Raw genomic sequence first — 22,376 nt, forward strand, 5'->3', positions numbered from 1 at the left:
CTTCTGGAGGTATAAACATCCCTGACTTCAAACTCTATTACACAGCTACAGTATTGAAAACAGCTTGGTACTGGCATAAGAACAAAGAAGTCGACCTATGGAATCGAATAGAAGACCCAGATATTAACCCACAAACCTATGAACACTTGATTTGCGACAAGGGAGCTAAAGGTGTGCAATGGAAGAAGGAAAGCATCTTTAACAAATGGTGCTGGCATAACTGGATGTCAACCTGTAGAAGAATGAAAGTAGATCCATATCTATCACCATGTACAAAAATCAAGTCCAAATGGATTAAAGACCTCGACATTAATCTGACCACTTTGAACCAGATAGAAGAGAAAGTGGGAAGTAGTCTACAAGACATAGGCACAGGAGACTACTTCCTAGGTAGAACCCCAGTAGCACAGACAATAAGAGAAACAATGAATAAATGGGACCTCCTGAAACTGAGAAGCTTCTATAAAGCAAAGGACATCGTCAGTAAGACAAAAGAGCTACCTTCGGACTGGGAGAAGATCTTCACCAACCCCTCATCAGACAAAGGCCTGATTTCCAAAATATACAAAGAACTCAAGAAACTAGACACTAAAACTCTAATTAACCCAATTAAAAAATGGGGTGCTGATCTGAACAGAGAATCCTCAACAGAAGAACTTCGAATGGCCAAAAGACACTTAAGGTCATACTCAACATCCTTAGTGATCAGGGAAATCCAAATCAAAACAACTATGAGACACCATTTTACACCGGTCAGATTAGCTAAAGTCAAAAACACCAATGATAGCTTATGCTGGAGAGAATGTGGAGAGAGGGGAACTCTCATCCATTGTTGGTGGGAATGCAAACTTGTGCAGCCACTGTGGAAATCAGTGTGGCGAGGAGTCAACCTCCCTCAAGACCCAGCGATTCCACTCTTGGGAATATACCCAAGAGATGCCCTATCATACCACAAAAGCATTTTGTTCAACTATGTTCATAGCAGCACTATTTGTAATAGCCAGAACCTGGAAACAACCTAGGTGCCCCTCAATGGAGGAATGGTTAAAAAAGGTGTGGAACATATATACATTAGAGTTTTACTCAGCGGTAAAAAACAATGACATCTTGAATTTTGCATGCAAATGGATGGACATAGAAAACGCTTTACTGAGTGAGATAACCCAGACCCAAAAAGAGGAATATGGTATGTATTCATTCACTCATATGTGGATTCTAGCCATAATTAAAGGTCTTTGAGCCTATTATTCGTGATCCTAGAGAAGCTAAATAAGAAGGTGAACCTGAAGAAAATCATGTAGTTATCCTCCTGGAGATTGGAAGTAGACAAGAGTGCCAGGCAACCTCGGGTGCATGGGGGGTAGTGGTGGGGGGATTGTTGGAAGGGGAGAGGGTTAGAGAGAAGGCAGTAGGGGAGGAATGGGGCAAGCTCGGGGGACTGGAATGGGGGGAGGGAGGAAGGATGGATATGGGATCAGGGAAGTATATTTCTCAACTAAGGGAGTCATTTTAGGGTTTACAAGAGACTTGATTATAAAGGGGATCCCAGGTCCAAGGAGAGATCCCCAGATTGTTCTCTGGACAATCTGAACCGGCCTTGGCCCATAACCATACTGATGAATATTTTGCGTATCACCATAGAACCTTCATCTGGTGATGGATGGAGATAGAGACAGAGACCCACATTGGAACACTGGACTTAACTCCCTTGGTCCAAACGAGAAGCAGAAGGAAAGAGAACGTGAGCAAAGAAGGCAACACCAGAGGGAACCTTCACCCGTTGATGGATGGAGATTGAGACAGAGAACCACATTGGAGCACTGGACTGAGCCCCCAAGGTCTAAATGAGGAGCAGAAGGAGGGAGAACATGAACAAGAAAGGCAGGACCGTGAGGAGTGCGTTCACCCACTGATACAAGGGGACTGATCTAATGAGAGTTCACCAAGGCCAATTGGACTGGGACTGAACAAGCACGTGATCCAACCAGATTCTCTGAATGTGGCTGGCTCGGGGGTCTTTCTGAAAAGCCATTGACAATGACACTGGGACTTGTTTTCTCTGCATATACTGGATTTTTGGGATCCAGTCTGTTTGGACACTCACCTTCCTGGATCTGGAGGGAGGAGGGAGGAACTTGAACTTCCCACAGGGCAGGAAACCCTGACTGCTCTTAGGGATGGACAGGGAGGAGGAGAGGGAGTGGGGGGAGTGGGAAGGTGTTGGAAGGAGGGGCAGAAATGGAAACTTTTATAAATTAATAAACTTTTATAAAAAAAATTAAAAACAAAAGAAATAGAGTTTAAAATAAAGCCATATAAAGATGGGAAAAAATAATTAAACCCATGGCTCAACAATGCCATCCTTATTTATTCAACAGAACCTACTCCACGAAGTTGTTTTCTGCATGACATGGTGAGTTCTGCTCTCTTCCCCACATTATATACACACACATTAATAAACAATGTTTTAAAAGTTAAATATAGAATTACATAAAATTTAACATCAGACCCAGTAATTGTATTTCTATTTACCTAACAAATGAAGATATAGATCCATAAAACACACACTCACACAGAGCTGACAAGATGGCACAATGGGTAAAGGTGTTTGCCCCCAAACCTAACGACCTGAGTTCAATACCCAGAACCAAATGGTGGAAGAGCACCACTCTCAAAAGTTGTCCTCTGATCTCCACTTGCATGCCATAGCACACACATGCTCCACATACACACATACATAATTTTTTAAAAACACACATACACACAAACAGGAGCTGGGGAGATGACTCAGGGGTAAAGAGCACTATCTGCTCTTCCAGAGGACTTGGGTTTGATTCCCAGCACCCACCTGGCTGCTCACAATTGTCTGTAACCCCAATCCTAGAGAATCCAACATCCTTTCCTTGCCTCTTCAGGCACTGGACATAAATGTAGGCAAAATACCCACATATATAAAAATAAACACACAAAATTTAAAGAAACACATACATAAATATCCATAGCAGAGCTAGAGATTTAACTCAATAGTAGAGAACTTGCCTATCTTAGAATGTACAAAGCCCTGAGTTCAATCCCCAATACCACACATGCATACACACACACACACACACACACAAATCTAAACATTACAGGGCAACATACTTGACAATAAAAAACATACTGGCATGCAACATCATGGATAAACTTTGAAAACATAAGACATTATGTAAAGTAAAAGAAACCAGACACAATATCATGATTCTATTTACACAGATGGTCAGAATTGGCAAATCCACAAACAAATGTTACCATGGGCTGTGAATGAGGAAGAAAGGGGAGTAACTGTCACTACACATGCATGGTTTGGTTCAGTTTTGCTGTTCTTTTTAATAGGTGATGAAAACATTTTTCTAGTTTAAACTTGCATAACAGACAACTGATATAACCATATGGTTAGGTTTTATTAATAGCTAAAAATTAATATTTATTTATTTTATAGGTATGAGTATTTTGTCTGCATGTATGTATGGGTACCACATGCATGCTAGTGCTAGGACCTCCTGGACCTGGAGTTATGGTTATGAGCCACCATGGGGGTGCTGGGAACCAAACCCAGGCCCACTGCAAGAGCAACAGGTACAAACCATCTCTCCAGCCGCATATGTACACCTTTGCAACCATATTTGCTATTTTTTTCTCTCTGAAAACCAGGTGTGTATCACTCACCTGGTCTGGTTTTTGGTCCTTCACCAGTTCATTCCCTTCCCCATCACAATCATCAGAGGATCGTCTGGGAAGCAGACTTTCAGGCTGATCACTGGACTTGGTATCACCCCGGAGTCTCTCCTTCCTGTCTTGAGAAATACTGAATTGACTGTCTACTTCATCAGAGGCATCCGACTGTCTTGGTTGAGTCTCCTGAACTATGCCATCATTTGCTGAGTTCCTCCTTTCTGCAGGCAAGATATCGATATTTATTCTACTGATTGTGGCAAATGACTCTGCTGTATTGTTCATGACAGGTTTGCCAGAGTGGCCTTTGATGCTAGCAGGTGATTTCAAGGGACCAACAGCCACTGGTTTCTCTTGGGACAAACACTTATCTTCACCCTGGGTAAAAGATGTTCTGAAGTTATTATAGTAACTCATATTGTACACAAAAATTAACTCTAAATGGAACAGCAGTTTCCTCAAAAAGTTAAACAGAATTATCATTTAACTCAGAAATTCTACTTTTTGTCATGCATTATATTTTTACCATCTTTTTAAATTTTATGATCATTGATGCTTTGCCTGCATGTATGTTTGTGTGAGGTGTCAGAAACCCTGGAACTGAAGTTATAGACAGGTGTGACCTGCCATGTGAGTACTGGGAACTGAACCGGTCTTTGAAAGAACAGCCAGTGCTCTTAACTACTGAGAAATCTCCCCAGCCCCATGACATGAACTTTAAAAAAAATAAAAAAAGAACTCAAGAAAGTATGTGGGCCAATAACTCCAGTTTCATTATTTAAAAGGGTGTGCATAGTGGCACACACCTGCGATCCCACCATCCAAATGAGATAGGGGGACAGTCATGATTTGAGGCCAGTCTGAGGACAGTGAGTTCCAGGCTACCCAGGGCTAAATAGCAACACTCTCTATTTTTTTTTTTTTAAAAAAGGAATGCTGGATGTGATAGCACATACTTTTAATCCAATACATGGGAGGCAGAGGCCAATCTGGTCTAAATACTGAGTTCCAGGACAGTCAGAGCTAAATCATAGAGATCTTGTCTCATAAGAAAATAAAGAGAGAGAGAGAGAGAGAGAGAAGAAAAAGGTAGAAACACCACCAATTCCCCAGCAAATCAATAGATAAAATGTGGTCTATACATACGACGGTTTCTATGAGCGCCCATACATGCCATGTGCTCACACAAACACATACAAACACGTCAACCTTTTTAAAGGGAGGGGATGGCATTTTAAAATATGCTATAAAACAAAATGCTAACTGAAAAAGCCAGGTAAAAATAATATTGTGGGCTGGAGAGATGGCTCAGAGGTTAAGAGCACTGATTGCTCTTTCAGAGGTCCTGAGTTCAATTCCCAGTAACCATGTGGTGGTTCACAACCATCTATAACAAGATTTGGTGCCCTCTTCTGATGTGTGGGCATACATGCCAGAATACTGCCTACATAATAAATAAATAAATCTAAAAAAAATATTGTATATAGCTACGCAGTGGTGGTGCATGTCTTTAATCCCAGCACTCGCAGAGATAGGTGAATCTCTGAATTCAAGGTCAGTCTGGTTTACAGAGCAAGTTCCAGGACAGTCAGAGCTACACAGAGAAAAACCAAATATGTTTATATATGTGTATGTGTAGTATGATTCTATTTATATAAACTGTTTAAAGCAGAAAAATTCAATGATATAGAAAACAGATAGAGGTTTCTAGGTCCTGGAGATGGAGGGATAGAGAGTCACAGCTTGAACGAGTAAGGAGTTTCAGTTTTATATAATGGAAGAATTTCTGAGGACAGTGATGATGGCTATGTCACAACATTGTAAATATAACCCAGGACACTGGATATTCTACTTAAGAGTTGTTAAAATACGGAATGTCAAGATGGCGCAGTTAGTAAGGGCATTTACTGCCAAGCCCGATGACCTGGGAAGGACCCGAGGAACCCACATGGTAGAAAGAGAACACACTCCTACAAATTCTTTTCCTCCCTTCCTTTCCCATCTCACTTTCTCTCTTACACACACCCCAAAATAAATAAATAAATAAACAGATGAATGAGTGAATGTAAAAAAATACTTCTCAAGGTCTGGGCACACAGTTCAGAGAAAGAGCCTCTGTCTACCATGCACAAGGCTGTGGGTGAGAACCTTAGCATTGGTGGGGAGACTGTTTAAAAATGAAGAAAAAAGCACATGATCATGTCAATAGATGCAGAAAAATCCTCTGACAAAACTCAATACCCTTACATGATCTGGAAAAAACAACTAGGACTAGAGGATACTAAGTAAGGCCATGTGTGTGAAATCCCACATTACACTTAGTGACAAACTCTAAATGCCTTCCCTTCCAGATCAGAAACAAAGTGAAGGCCTACTCCCATTGCCTGCTCTCAACATAATACTGTATGTTTTAGCCAGAGCAGATAGGCAAGAAAAAAAATGAGGCATCTGCATTAAAGGAATACAGGAAATAATCTATCTGCAGATAATATGATTTTGTATGTAAAAACCCTAAGGATAGATTATATACAAAGACCTCTCTCTCTCTCTCTCTCTCTCTCTCTCTCTCTCTCTCTCTCACACACACACACACACACACACACACATACACACACACACACACACACACACACACACACACACCCCTACTTACCTACCTAGTGGAACTAATAAATAAATTTAGCAAAGTTTTTGTGAGTTTTTTTTTTCCAAGATAGGGTTTCTCTGTGTAGTCCTGGCTGTCCTGAAACTCCCTCTGTAGACCAGGCTGGTCTTAAAACTCGCAGAGACCCACTTGCCTCTGCCTCCCACATGCTAGGATTAGAGGTGTGTACCACCATGCCTGGCTGATATTATTATATTAATATTTACTAATAAAAATTGAACAGATTCAACACAATGCCCATCAAAATCCCAGCAAAATTCTTCAAAGACCTCAAAAGAATGGTACTCAACTTCATATGGAAAAGCTAAAAACCCAGGATAGCCGAAACAATCCTGTACAATAAAAGAACTTCTGGAGGCATCACAATCCCTGATTTCAAACTCTACTACAGAGCTACAGTACTGAAAATAGCCTGGTATTGGCATAAGACAGACAGAAGGACCAATAGAACTGAACAGAAGACCCGGATATCAATCCACACATCTTCAAACACCTGATGTTTGACAAGGAAGCAAAAATTATCAAATGGAAAAAAGAAAGCATATTTAACAAGTGGTGCTGGCATAACTGGATATCAACATGTAGAAGAATGAAAATAGACCCATATCTATCACCATGCACAAAACTCAAGTCCAAATGGATCAAAGACCTCAACATAAAACCAACCACACTGAACCTCATAAAGAGAAAGTGGGAAGTACACTTGAACGCATTGACACAGGAGACCACTTCCTAAACATAACCCCAGCAGCACAGACACTGAGAGAAACAATTAATAAATGGGACCTCCTGAAACTGAGAAGCTTCTGTAAAGGAAAGGACATGGTCAACAAGACAAAACGACAGTCTACAGAATGGGAAAAGATCATCACTAACCCCACATCAGACAGAGGTCTGATCTCCAAATTATACAAAGAATGCAAGAAATTGGACACCAAAAGATCACATAATCCAATAAAAAAAATGGAGTACAGACCTAAACAGAAAACTCTCAACAGAGGAATCTAAAATGGCGGAAAGACACTTAAGGAAATGCTCAACATTCTTAGTCATTAGAGAAATGCAAATCAAAACAACTCTGAGATTCCATCTTACACCTGTAAGAATGGCCAAGATCAAAAACACTGATGACAACTTATGCTGGATAGGTTGTGGGGAAAAAGGAACACTTCTGAATTGCTGGTGGAAATGCAAGCTGGTGCAGCCCTTTTGGATGTCAGTGTAGCGATTTCTCAGAAAATTAGAAAACAACCTTCCTCAAGACCCAGTAATATCACTTTTGGATATATATCTGAAGGATGCTCAATCGTGCTACAAGGACATGTGCTCAACTATGTTCATAGCAGCTTTGTTTGTCATAGCCAGAACCTGGAAACAACCTAAATACCCCTCGACCGAAGAATGGATAAGGAAAATGTGGTACATTTACACAATGGACTGCTACACAGCAGAAAAAAATAACGACATCTTGAAATTTGTAAGTAAATGGATGGAGCTAGAAAACATTACATTGAGCGAGGTAACCCAGACACAGAAAGACAATTATCACACGTACTCACTCATAGGTGGTTTTTAAACATAAAGCAAAGAAAGCCAGCCTACAAGCCACAATCCCAGAGAACTTAGACAACAGTGCGGGCACTAAGATCTAATACATAGATGTAATCTACATGGGAAGTAGAAAGTAGAAAAAGACAAGATCTCCTGAGTAAACTGGGAGCATGGGGACCTTGGGGAAGGGTTGAAAGGGGGAGAGGAAGGCAGGGAGGGGAGCAGAGAAAAATATAGACCTCAATAAATATCAATAAAATAAAAAAAGGAAAAAAAATTGAACCATCAAGACAGGAAGTAATATTTGTTGGTGAGACCATGAAGAAATTGGAAATGCAGATAGTTGCTGTGGAAAATTGTGTGGTGCATCAAGAGGCTGAACACAGAAATTATCACTTGGCCTAGCTCTTACACACAGGTAGACAGCACAAAAAGCCGAGAGCAGGTTCAAGCCCTAGATCTAAATGTTCACAGCAAAACCCAACAGGTGAAAAGAATCCAAATGTCTACCAATGGATGAGAGGATAAACCAATGTGGTTTACTATTCAGACCTAAAAGAAGTGAAGTCTTGGTACATGCTGCATGGATAAACATTTAAAACATAATTACTCAGATATAAAAGGTCACCTGTTGTATGATTCCATTTATATGAAATATTCAGGAAAGGGAAATCCATAGAGAAAGAAACCATAATAGTGTTTGGCAAGGTGGAGAAGGCTGGAAAGGCTCAATGTGTGAAGAGCTTCCTTTTGATGATGAAATATTTTAGAACTGAAAAAGGGTGATGATTGCAATTTGTGGGTGTGCTAAGTGCCTATGATTGTCCACAGGGCTTCTGTGGAGCTACAGAGATGGCGCTGCAGCTAATGCTTGTTGTGCAATCGTGAGGACCACAGGGTGTATCCCAACACCCACATACCAAGCCAGGCATCCAAAACATGCTTGTAACTTCAGCTCTAAAGGATTCAACGCCCTCTTCTGGCCTTCACAAACACAGATGTTACACTCTCACACACATGGGAATACACTCATATAGACATACACACACATGAATATTTTAAAACAGTTTTTATGCAAATTTTATCTTAAGATATAACCTTATTTTAGTGACTTTGTGAACAGTTTGACAGTCTACTGTAGAAAAGTGAGAAACAAGGCTGACCCTCTCCAGTATGCTTTCTTTAAAATTAGAAGTAATTGTATAATGAATCTCTAGCAAAGCATAGTCATTGACGCATGACTTAAATGTTCGTGTGAATGGCCTGTGGTTCACACAGTTCTTAGCACTGGCACAGGGAGCATACCATGGCGGGTGCAGCGGATCGCTCAGAAGGGCAGGGCTGGGAGTGTATCACGTCATGATCCGGTTCTTCCCTTCTGGAAACTACAGCAGCTACAGGTTTGGCTCTGGAGTCACAGTTTTTAATGTTATTTTTGGAAGTTTTCCTTTACAGGGATGAAAAGAAAGTGTTATTATTAACACAGTGATGATTGAAAATTTGAAAGAAATGTGAAATGTGTATCTACAATAAAACTACAACATTTTGCAGAAACTAGTCAAAACCTAGAAGGCATTTTCTAAAAGCTTTGTCTTAAAGATAATCGAGATTACAGCAGAGCAGTGGTGGCACCCCCTTTTTTGTATAATTTTTTATTGATATTTATTGAGCTCTACATTTTTCTCTGCTTCCCTCCCTGCCTTCCTCTTCCCCCCTCAGCCCTCCCCCAAGGTCCCCAAGCTCCCAGTTTACTCAGGAGATCTTGTCTTTTTCTACTTTCTACTTCCCATGTAGATTACATCTATGTAAGTCTCTCTTAGTGTTCTCATTGTTGTCTAAGTTCTCTGGAATTGTGGTTTGTAGGCTGGCTTTCTTTGCTTTATGTTTAAAAACCACCTATGAGTGAGTACGTGTGATAATTTTCTTTCTGTGTCTGGGTTACCTCACTCAAAATAATGTTTTCTAGCTCCATCCATTTTCCTGCAAAATTCAAGCCGTTGTTATTTTTTTCTGCTGTGTAGTACTCCATTGTGTAAATGTACTACATTTGGCACATTCTTTTAATCCCAGCACTTGAAAGACAGAGGGAGATGAGTCACTGTGAGTTTGAGGCCAGTTTGGTCTACAGAGTGAATTCCAGGACAGCCAAGGCTACATAGAGAAACCCTGTCTCAAGAAACGAAAAAAGAGAAAGTGAAGAAAAAAAGTAGTACTGGGCTGGAGTGGTGGTACATGTCTATACATGTCCACAATTCCACAATTCCAGCACTTAGGACACTGCAGCAGGACACCAAGAGTCCAAGTTCTTGGCTACACAGCAAGACCTTATCTCAAAAGGAAAAATTGCTCATTTCCAGAACATCTCTAACATTACCGCCTTCCTCCCAAACTTATCTTGCTGCAAGTTTGTCTGATCCTAAGTCTTAGATGCTGAAGTAAGACCTGTGGTCAAAAAAAGAAATTCCTTTTTTCTTGAAGTTAGAATGAAGAGAAAACCTTCGAATGCTTGGAAATTTGAGCACCATTTTCCTTACATGACCATTTTCTTACATGGTGAAAAATTAATAGTACCGCTCTAAACAATTAAAAAATCACATATATTCGAATCACCAATGGGTCAAGGAAGAAATAAAGAAATGAAAGACTTTGTAATATCCAATGAAAAGACCACACAACATATCCAAATTTATGGGACACAATGAGAGTAGTGCTAAGAGGAAAGTTCAAAACTCGACCTTCTCTGCCTTTTGTTTTGTTTTTATTTTAGTCTTATCTATATAAGTAAAGATAAGATTCGATCACACTGGTTATCTTATTTGATATATTAACAGATTCAAATGTGAATTTTTACTGGAAACAACCTGACAACAACATCAAGAGATGATTCTACAAATTATCTGGAAATCTGCTTGTCCTTTCTTTTTTTTTTATATTTCTTACAGTTTATTTAACTTTATTTTATGTGCATTGGTATGAAGGTGTCATATCCCCTGGAACTGGATCTTCAGACAGTTGTGAGCTGCCATGTGGGTGCTGGGAATTGGACCGGGGTCCTCTAGAAGAGGAGTCAGTGCTCTTAACCGCTGAGCCATCTCTCCAGACCTGCTTGTCCTTCTTTCTATTTGATGCATGTGTGTTTGTGTGTGTGTGTGTGTATACATAATTGTTCTGTGTACTATATAAAATTCTATTTATTTATAGTACTATAATAAACATGTGTAATAGCTTCTAAAAGTTATTTTACCTTTCCTTCAATAATCCGATAAACTAAGGAATTCATGTCTTTTGCATTAAAAGCGTGCTTCAGGGTGGCCATTTCATAGACACAGCATCCCAAAGCCCAAACATCAGACTACAAAAGAAGAGCAGTACACTATGGAGGCAGAGGCAGATGAATTTCCTTGAGTTTGAGGCCAGCCTGGTCTACACAGCAAGTTCCAGGGACAGCCAGTGCTGTTACACAGAGAAAACCTGTCTCAAAACAAACCAAACAAAACCCAAAACAAGTAAGACTAAGAAGAAGACGAAGACGAAGAAGAAGAAGAAAAACTAAATAAAAAATGGAAAGCTGAGGTGGACAGAAATCTGTAGACCTTAGTAAAATAATCCTAATTTCCCTTTACCACACACAGAGTGCTTTTTCACAGTCCCTTCCTGCCAGCCTACCACAGCTCCATTAGGGTTCACTGCTTCAAGCTCTTCAAGTCATAAAACTTCATTCTACTTGCAAAACATATAACTCTTATTAAATACATTTTGTTACTTTTCTATGCAAGTTAAATTTTGAGGCCCATACCAAAAAAACAAAAGAGGGTAGAATTTTGTCCTCTTATGTATTCTAATTATGCAGTTTTACTTTTTGTCAAAAAAAACCCTTCATTATAAATTTTATATATGAAAATCTAGAAGCTACCCTCTTTTGCCCCATCAATGTAGTCCAGCTTTCTGAAAGGGAAGTTTCTTACGCCTTTGTGGCCTCCAAAAATAAGGATATTTGGTGTTTTATATAAGGCTGCCTCAGGATGCTCCGCACAGAGGGTCTCTCTTCAGGTCTCCTGCTCAGCATTGTTCGAATCAGCTCTGCCAGCTCTGAGCTATAAACTTTTGGCATTGGTGGCAACTGCAAAGAATAACAATTCTGTAATTATGATTAATGACATTATGATACAAAGCGAAAACTGGCAGGGGTTTCCTGATACTGAAAAAGCATTATAATATATAAAACTATTAACGTTTATTATTTATGCAAAGTCATGTATCTGCAAAAGTAGAAAACAGCTAGCATATTAGTTTATAAGAAGTGTCTGTTCTGGTTATAATAGTGAGTTGTAAAAATACAACAGCATTCACCTCAGCTCAGCAGTCCTGTCTGCATGAAGACTCGGTCCTTCAGAGAGAAACACAAGTTTCTTTTTCAAGTTTTATTTCTTATTTGTATATAAGCATGTGTGCATTAATAATCATGCACATATTCAAGTCAAGAACAACTTTTGAGAGCTGGTTCTTTCCTCCCACCCTCAGTTCTGGGATCAAACTCATGTCATTAGGCCTGCACTGCAAGCATCTTTACCCACTGAGCTATTTCTTTAGCCCAAGAGCACAAATAAGTTTTATACACCAGAATATTCAGTGCAATATTGGTCTTGCAGTAGTTGGTAATTAGAAATAAAGTGTTCAAGTACAGAGTAAGTTGTGCCACCGGGGTAGTCTAAATGTAACTGGCCCCCATAATCTCATAGGGAGTGGCACTATTAGGAGTTATGGCTTTGTGAGAGTAGGTGTGGCCTTGTTGGGGGAAGTGTGTCACTGTGGGGGCAGGCTTAGGAAACCACCCAGTGTCTCAGTAGACTTCCTGTTGCCTGCAAGTCAAGATGTAGCCAGCACCACGTCTACCTGCATGGCACCATGCTCTCTGTGATGATAATGGACTGAACCTCTGAAACTGTAAGCAAGTTACCCCAATTAAATGTTTTCTTTATAAGAGAAAGTATGGTATCTTTTCACACCAACATGCTAGGCAGCTGTTTCAAAGTGAAGACAAATACTGACAGCTAAGCCAAAAATGCCGGCTGGGTCCCACCACCACGCACAGTGGGACTCCATTTGTTTCTTGTTTAGAGAACTGTGTGTAAGTACATACACACCCAGAGCTCTATCTGTTTCAAAGAAAGAAAAGAGAGGCTTTGGAATAAATTGCTAATTGTAGTTGACTTTATGTGTATGGGTGTTTTGCCAGCATGCATGTAGATGTACCACACGCACAAGACGAGAGAGGTTGAAAGAAGGCATCGGACGCCCTAGGCTCTGCAGTTACAGGCAGCTGAGAGCTGCTATGTGGCTGAGTGCTAGCATTCTTAAATAATGAGCCACTTCTTCAGCCCCTAAAATTGGAAGATTTTACTTGTGTCCTCTAAAATATTTTCATTGAATCTTTGGATAATCTTTAAGCCACTACAAAGGGCAACCAGCCTCGGGGAAATAACATGAAGGTAGTATTTCTGGCATCCACATTATATTTAATACCTTCTGCAGTTCTCAGTTACTTGCAATTATGACAAGTACTAAAGAGCACATTCTAACAGCATGGAGTCACTGTAAACAGGGCTCACTCAACCCTGGGCTACTGGGAGAGAGCACCTTTGCTTGTTAGAGCACCTATACATCCTGCAGTCAGTAGCAGGGCTACGTTTTCAAACTGCCAGCTCTTTGGAGTCAATCAGCTACTTGTACATATTAAATTAAGAGAAAATCAAACACGTCTCAACTTCAACCTTTTTCACAGACGAGATCCTATATTCCTAATTCGCCAGCTGGTAGAAATAAGTATTAGTCAGTTAACCAAAATCATGAGTGAGGGCTGGGGACGTAGCTCAGTGACGGAGTGTTTGCTCTGCATTTGCCCCAGGTTGGACCGAGGTAGGATGCACACAACTGTAAAGGTGTGTACTGAAAAAAAAATCAATGATCTTAATAATAGATATTTACAAAGCTGTAGTATATAAACCTTGTCCAAATACTTCTAAAAGTTGTTTTACCTTTCCTTCAATAATCCGATAAACTAAGGAATTCATATCTTTTGCATTAAAAGCGTGCTTCAGGGTGGCCATTTCATAGACACAGCATCCCAAAGCCCAAACATCAGACTACAAAAGAAGAACAGTACATGGTTAAATGTTGAATAGCTTATTCACATTTTCCCCCTCAAAACAAAGCATACATTTTCTTCCAAATGATTCATAGTTAATTCTGCTATCACTACTCGCATGGGCTCTGAAATTCTGATGAGCTCCCAGGACAAGATCAGGCAATGCACATCTTTACAGCTGTATGTATCCTACCTTATAGTTGTAGGGCTGGTTTGAGAACAGCTCAGGGCTCATATAATAGGGAGTGCCAATGAGGGTGCTTGCCATGTCTCCGTGGTGCTCCAGCACTCGGGCAATGCCCAGGTCGCCCACCTTGATGATGTTTGTTCTTGTTAAGAAGACATTCTGAGTTTTCAGATCTCGATGAAGGATGTGTTTCTCGTGTAAATACTGTGAAGAGAGGAAACGTTTTCATTTTATGTAAGTATACTAATTTATTTTCTCATTTCTAGTTGTTTATATATATCACCAATAATTACTTGAGTTAAAGAGTCTTAGCTATCTGTCAACCAAAACATTACTGTTCTATAAGCTCTAAAAGAACTACTTTACAACTTTCAAAGTAAGAAAAGTGAGTTCCAGGGGCTGGAGATGGCTCAGCTGGCAAAATGCTTGCCACATAGCCTGAGACCCTGAGTTTAGATCACCAGCACTCAGTAGACAGCTAGGCATGCTGGCATATTCCTAGCCCCGGGGAGGCAAAGACCAGAGGATCTCTGGAGTTCACTGCCACATAAGCGCATTTCATATTCAATGAGAGACCCTGTCTAACACTTTCACATCCGGCTTCTACACACATACACCATATACACACATATGTACATATGCATGTGCACATATCTATGAACGGGTATACACACACAAAATTAAGTTCCACATATTAGTTATATTTGGTACCTTCTGCAATTATTTCTTGATGTCTTGACAATTGTATCATTTTTTTATAATACCTGGATCCATTATAAACCAGGTAGGTGGCATAGGCCTATTAAGACCAACACTTGGAAGGCTCACAGAGGACTGCTGTGAGTTTGAGATTATCTTGAGCTACATAGTAAGTTCCAGACTAAAGTGAATCCTTGTCTCTAAGAAATAAATAAAAACCTACAAAACTCCCATTGAAGGTAGAACAACTTATCCAAAGTCAGAGGTGCTCTCCTCTCAGACCTATGAAATGAAATCCAGACAACATTTAAAGAACAACAGCATCACTCTTACCTCAAGAGGGCATGTGAGAATTTAAACAAGGTCAGTTAACTGCAAGCAAATAAGCCCAGGGCCTGAACGATACTTCAAAACCAGTCTCACACTTGCCCGGCGGTGCTGGTGCACACCTCTAATCCCAACACTCAGGAGGCAAAGACAGGCATGGATCTCTGTGAGTTTGAAACCAGTTTAGTTGACAAGAGCTAGTTCCAGGACAGCTAGGACTGTTACACAGAGAAACTCTGTCTCAAAAAAAAAAAACAAACAAACAAAAAAAAAACAACAAACCAAAAAACCCACTGGAGCCTACAGGAATCCACGAGCGTGTCAGTACCTGCAAAGCCATGGCGATCTGTACAAACCACTCCACCACCTGACTCTCAGGCAGAAGCTGCCCCTTCTGCTCCTTGAGCTTCCGGTACAGATCACCTCCTTCGCAGTAGCCCATGACGATGTAGAGCAGACCATCTCCTCCCTCCCACGACTCTTTGTAGGTGACGATGTTGGGGTGCTTCAACTGAGACAGGAGCTGAGCTTCCTGCTCTGCAGCTCTGCGCTCGCGGCTGGAGGCATTTCGGAGGTTCAGTGTTTTGATGACATACTGACAAAGAAAACGCATACTTTCACACGGTGCAAGATAGCAGAGAATTCTCTAGGTTCAGAAGTAGTTGAGAGTTCTCACAGATGTTCAGTCCTCAAAACCAACCACCTGAAGCCTATCAGATAAACCACCGGCTTGATTTTCAAGAGGCATAAAATTGCCAGGAGGATACATTGAAGAGGAGATAGATCAAAGAGCAAAAAACTGACCTACTGGTGGTGGTGCACGCCTTTAATCCCAGCACTCTGGAGTGGGAGGCAAATTGATCTCTGAGTTCGAGGCCATCCTGGTCTACAGAGTGAGTTCCCAGACAGCAAGGGCTACCTACACAGAGAAACCTATCTTGAAAAACCAAACCAAAAAAAAAAAAAAACAAGCCAGGTGGTGGTGGTGTACACCACCTTTAGTCCTAGCACTTGGGAGGCAGAGGTAGGAGGACCTCAATGGTCCAGCCTGGACTACAAAGTGGGTTCCAGAACAGCCAGCATTGTTACACAGAGAAACCCCATCTTGAAACCACCCACCCCCCAAAAAGCATAAAATTGGGGGAACTATTTGCCATTGACAATAATGCCTTTTCCCCCAGTGTTGGGATCAAACCCCAGGCCTTGCACATGCTAGGATAGTGCTTTACTAATTAGTCTAGCTAATGATATTTTTCTATCATTTTCCCACTCCAGGTCACAAACAAATTACCTTTTCCCTCTGCATTTTACAATTTCTTTGACTCTATAATCCCAGTTACTTTGAAGGCCAAGGCAAAAGGGCTAACTAGGCCCAGAAATTTGAAACCTAACATGAACATCACAGTGATACCCCAATCTCAAAAAAAGCACAAAAATTAATAACTAAAAAGCGAATTCAAGATAACATACTATTAGACAAAAAGAAAAGAAAAAGATTCTTTAATCTCTAAATTCTCCCTACAAAAGGCATTAAGATATAGCTTAAATAGGTATATGAGACACAGATACTTGTGGCCCAATAAAAAGTATCATTGTTTCTCCATATAGAACACCATTCCCATTTAAAAATAAAGTCCTTTACCATCTAATATACTATCCTCAATCATCTCATAGATCATATACTCACTCCTTCAATAAATACAAACACAAATGTGTTTACTGAAATACACAGCATCTGCTCACAATAAAGTCTAGCTACTATAGCTAAGCTCTCACTCTTAGCACAAATGATCCCTAAATTTGTGCTCTAGGCAGAGAATCTGGCATGCGAGTGGAGTGGGTCCTATACTTGAGTGTGGGGACTCTCTCAACAACTGGTTTGGTAGTACTGCAAGATGCCACTTTTCAGTTTCAGAATTGTCCCCATTGCTGCAATATATCTAACACCCAGATAGCAAATCATATCAAAGAACTGGTTCATTAGCCTTTGGGTGATGGGATAAAATACTTTACACAGGAAGGAGTAACGTCAGATCTGAGCTCTAGAAACATCACTGCACCAAAAGGGATGAGTTAGAGAAAAGAAAATAGGCGACAGGGACTCACTAGGAAGGAGTGGGCTATAGTGAGAATTTGTGTTTTACAAATAAAGCTTGCCTGAAGACCAGAATGTAAAACTAAGCCACAAGAGGCCAGGCAGTGGTGGCACATACCTTTAATCCCAGGATTTGGGAGACAGGAGCAGATGAATCTCTGTAAGTTCAAGGCCACCCAGAGCTAACACAAGATCAATACAGAAACAGATCTAGGTGGTGGTTGCACAAACCTTTAATCCCAGTACTAGGAGTCACATGCAGTCTGAGACAGAACTGCATTCTCTTTCAGTCTGAGGATTCTCTCTCTCTCTTCTTTCTTCCTTCCTTCCCTTTTTTCTTTTCTTTTCTTTTCTTTTTTTTTTCTTTTTGGTTTTTTGAGACAGGGTTTCTCTGTAGCTCTGGAACCTGTCCTGGAACTAGGTCTTGTAGACCAGGCTGACCTCGAACTCACAGAGATCCACCTGCCTCTGCCTCCCAAGTGCTGGGATCAAAGGTGTGCGCCACCACTGCCTGACTGAGTCTGAGGATTTCTTAGAGGTAAGTGCTCGTAGTGACTTAGCTGCTTTGCTTTTCTGATTTTCAGGTTAAACCCATATATCTGTCTCTGGGTTTTTATTAACCATGCTCCATTTGACACTTAACATTTGGGGTATGAAATCACAAAAAAGCCACCGCCACAGGCTGGAGCTACACGTGGGACTCCAGTTCCACCTGGCTAGGTTTTCTACCCCCGCCCCCTGCCCTCCTGAGTCTGACAGAGTTTGAGATTTTTCTGCTGTAGCCTTCAGACAGCCCCTGAAAACACGTGCTTGTTTTCTAACAATCTTCTGTGCAATTTTTCAGACAGCCACCTCTCTCTCTCTTTCTCTCTCCACCGAGGGTTGTGGGCTACCCCTGAACCCCTTTCTTGGGCTGCTGCCAAACCAGGTAACTGCCTTCAAATTCAGTCAGGCTTTTACTGTTCAACACAGCAGCAATAAGTCTCATATCTGCATCAACATTGTTGGCAGATTTGGTAAGACAGTTGGGAATTCTTAAAGGGAGGAATTAGTTAAAAGACAAAGGTTTTCTAAAAAACGGGAAAAATCATTACAATGGAGGGATTTAGGCCTCTGTATGATAATATGCTAAACAGTTTGAAAATGGAACTATTAAATGAGATAACTAATTTAGATTGAATTTATGTACTGTAAATTGTAAACATTATCAGCATTATCATTTTTGTCTCATCACTAAAAAAGCTGGTTAATCTAAGTGCTAAGACACAGGCCTTAGAAAAACCTAATAAAATTGATCACAGAGATGTCCAAATCCAGACAGAGGAACTTAATGGAGAGCCAATTTCAGCATTGTATTATAAGAACAGAGAGGAACATCCTAAAACCTAAAAGGTTGTTTTCAGACAGCCACCTTAGTATATCCAGTAACCTTACAGGAATTGTCAAATTGTCAAAGGCTGTTACAGTTAACGGGACTCCTGTGTCAATGTAAGATTTAAGGGATTCAAGGAAGCAATAGTCTCATATGGCATGCATTCACCTTTTGTGAAGCAAATGTTAAACTCATGGTCAGTTTGAAATAGAATTATCCCTAAAGACTGGATAGAATTGGTTAAAGGTGTTTTAGAGCCTGGACCACAATTATAATGGAGTAGTATAAAAATTATACAATTATAATGGAGTAGTATAAAAATTATAATGGTGTAGTATAAAAGAGGCTAAGATTATTGAACAAAGGAGATTTATAAGATTAATACATATGTATATGTATTTTAAACTTTTTGTCATGATATTAATGGTCATGTAGAGTATTAACTAATTCTAAAAAAAGGTTTCATCTACCTTCCTGTACATGATTTGGGCTTTGAGTCTCTATTAGTTTTCTGCAGTGAACCATGAGCATGCCTAACAGCAACCTTTAAAGTCTCCATAAAGAGGAAGGATGGAGCCTCATAATGATGATACATCCAGGACTATGATAACACCACTGAACTGAAAAACACCACCTAAAGATCAGTTTTGGATTACAAACTGCTCAGAACAATTTCATGGTGGCTAGCTGAGATGATCCAGCCTCACAGACTGCTCTAGCCAGGACTTGAGACAAGCCCATTACACAGACTGGACAAAAAATGATACAGCTACCCTCCCAGGACTTGACAATTAGCCCAAATATTTCTTTTCAGGATCCCTTAAAGATACCATCACCCCTAGACAGCAGAAAGTAATTTTAAGAATATGACACCCACATTCCCAAGAGGTGGAGTGGTTGGTTATTGGTTGTTCAGAAGGTTATAGATATTTGTCATTGTTTAGGGGATTGGTTACAAGTTTTTACTGGTTATAGTCGGGAGGAAAGTTCTTATTTTGAAAAGAAAAATGGGGGATATAGATATGATAAAATAAAAGGGTAGATTATTGAATCTACTTTTTAAAAAGCAACTACTAGTTTTAAATGTTTTACATTGATTTGGACTTTTATATATTTTATACAAATTTTGCATATTGATACAAATTTTGTATTAATTTTGATAAAACAGACTGTACATACATTTCTAATCTTGTTTAAGGTATTATACCTATATAGCTCATTTAAGAATGTAATGCAAATTTCTAGTTCTTGAAAGTTACTATTACCAACTGTTTATGATAATAAGGAAATTGCAGGTTAGTAGTTAATCACCTATTATAATCAAACTTGTAGTCACATTAGGTATGTTGTCAAGGTCAAACAAAGATATATTTTAGATAGCCAGGTCATCTTTAAACACTTCCCTGCAGACAGAGATCTGCAGAACATGGCATTTAAGATGTTTTAATAACATAGGTTCTTTTTTTTTATGACAATGAGATATGTCTTTTCCTGGCAGCACCAATCTACTTCAGAGAAGATAATGGGCATCGAAGAAACTCTACATGGAGTTTGCTTTCTTTGTGGCAAATGTAAGCCACTGGGCAAGAAAGTGCCCTTGTCTCAATGCTGACAATATGCTGTCCTAATGGGACAGGCAGGACACAAAAGAGAGTGACTGCCAAACCCTGCCCAGACAAAGTAGGACAGTACTTCAAAACCCTGCTTCATAGAAAAGTCTGTCAGATATTCTAGGCCTGAAGGCTGAAGATGGATGCCCCAATGTTGCAGAGAAACTTTGGGTGACTGTTCAGGCAGCCAGCTGTTTCTGTCATTTCTCACATTTTTTGAAAGTCACTTGTTCATACTTGCTGCTTACACAGTTAATACCCAAGATACCTTCTTGGGTATCTAAGGTTGTTGAAGATTAGATAGTTATAGTCATAGTTTTCATTGTTTATGAGACTCAGAAAAAAAATCACTAAAAAATGTAAAGTATATAAGGTTGAGAGACATCAAAAGATAATTTTGAATGGTAATGCAAGTTATGATAGAAATTAAATTAGGTACAAGACTTTGGACTCAACAAGGTAGGATAGATATGGCATATTTTCTCTAAATTTGTCAAGTGCAAATGGACTAGATATTGTTGATATATTTATTGCCTGTAGATAATGTATATAGTTAGTTATTGTACTTATTATATATAGTTTTCTTATTTTAGTTATAGCCTTTTTAAATTTCAGACTAAAAGGGGAAACATAGTTATATTTTATTTATGTTTTATAAATAAAGCTTGCCTTGAAGACCAGAAGGTAAAACTAAATCACAAGAGGCCAGACAGTGGTGACACATACCTTTAATCCCAGGATTTGGGAGACATAGGCAGATGGATCTCTGTGAGTTCAAGGCTACCTAGGGCTACACAAGATCAATGTAGAAACAGATCTAGGTGGTGGTGGCTCACACCTTTAATCCCAGTACTAGGGAGTCACACGCTTTTAATCCCAGCACTGGAGAGGAATATAAGGCGGGATGAGACAGGAACTCATTCTCTTTCAGTCTGAGGATTTCTTAGAGTTAAGAGCACTCTAGTACCTTGGCTGCTTTGCTTTCCTGATCTTCAGGTTGAACCCATGTATCTGTCTCTGAACTTTTATTAATCGTGCTACAGTGGCTATTTAGCTAGAAAGAAAGGTGTTTATATTGGGGTAGTATCAATAGAAATGAAGATGCTGATTTGGTCTAGTGACAGGAATTTAAACAGCGTTAGGAACTTTAAAAATAATTGTCACAAGTCCAGTTTAGGCAGCTGCGTGGTTTCTCAAGCTACTCACTGAAATAGGGACCTTGAGAAGCGCTGGTGAAAAGATGAGCTGAGCTTCAAGTACAATAAGCGGCACAAGAGATGCTGCTTCAGACAGGAGGAACCGAGTGAGGCCTCGGGAACGCATGGCCTCTGCTCTCATGAAATGTTAAGGTTTGCAGATAAAGCACACTATTTAATACCACAGAATAGACAAAGTTTGGCACTATTATAGAGGAAGTTGGGAAGCTGGCCTCGTATCTAAGATGAGTCCTTGCCCACCTCTCGGGTCCTACTATTTTTGAGGTCGCCCACCGCGCACCCCTTCCCTCCACTCCCCTGGCCGGGTCCCAAATCCCCGACCTGCTTGCCGTCGCGCCGATGCTTCACGAGCGTCACCTCCCCGTAACTGCCCCGGCCCACGACCCGCACGTAGCAGTAGGTAGCCTGGGGCATGTTCCCGGAGGTGGCAAACCGTCCGCAAGCTGCGGCAGCGGCGCGAAAAGCAGCCGGAGGCCCCGCTCATGCCCGACAGGAGGTAAAGTCCTCCATAAACGCGGCCCCGTAGGGCCAGGAGCTTCGAGGCCCGGCCCACCCGGACGCCGCTACCATAGCAATACAGGCGGTGGAGTCCCGCGCATGCTCAGAGTCTGAAGACCCACCATAGAGCCGACCTAGCCGCAGCTAGAGCGACTCCAAAGCCTCGGGAGGACCTACCATTGAGCTATCACTGGAGCGGCCAGAGCGGTTCCGCAATCTCGGAGGACTCGCCATAGCGCTTCGCCTCCGGGAGGCCACCGCGTCTCCCGCTTCTCAGCGCATGTGTTTTGGTTCTGCAT

The 22,376-nt window shown here is 40.6% G+C and overlaps 1 protein-coding gene across 2 annotated transcripts in view; it reads right to left on the reverse strand.

Annotated features, from left to right (window-relative positions):
- Nek4 (NIMA related kinase 4) overlaps positions 1-22,376 on the reverse strand; it is a 56,314-nt gene that overhangs the window by 33,536 nt on the left and 402 nt on the right. Inside the window, exons 1-7 of one of the 2 annotated variants that reach the window (XM_048421634.3) lie at positions 21,901-22,163; positions 15,614-15,880; positions 14,266-14,463; positions 13,963-14,070; positions 11,893-12,047; positions 9,233-9,374; positions 3,706-4,089 (exon numbers count right to left, since the gene is read on the reverse strand). In XM_048421634.3, the coding sequence (XP_048277591.2) occupies positions 3,706-4,089; positions 9,233-9,374; positions 11,893-12,047; positions 13,963-14,070; positions 14,266-14,463; positions 15,614-15,880; positions 21,901-21,993 (1,347 nt within the window). In that variant the 5' untranslated portion in view covers positions 21,994-22,163. Of the gene's footprint in view, positions 1-3,705; positions 4,090-9,232; positions 9,375-11,892; positions 12,048-13,962; positions 14,071-14,265; positions 14,464-15,613; positions 15,881-21,900; positions 22,164-22,376 lie in introns of those variants that run through there. The other variant, XM_085687748.2, reaches the window with a different exon arrangement.

This window comes from Myodes glareolus, chromosome 5, assembly GCF_982192425.1.
Source record: "Myodes glareolus chromosome 5, mMyoGla1.1, whole genome shotgun sequence".
Lineage (NCBI taxonomy): Eukaryota > Metazoa > Chordata > Mammalia > Rodentia > Cricetidae > Myodes > Myodes glareolus.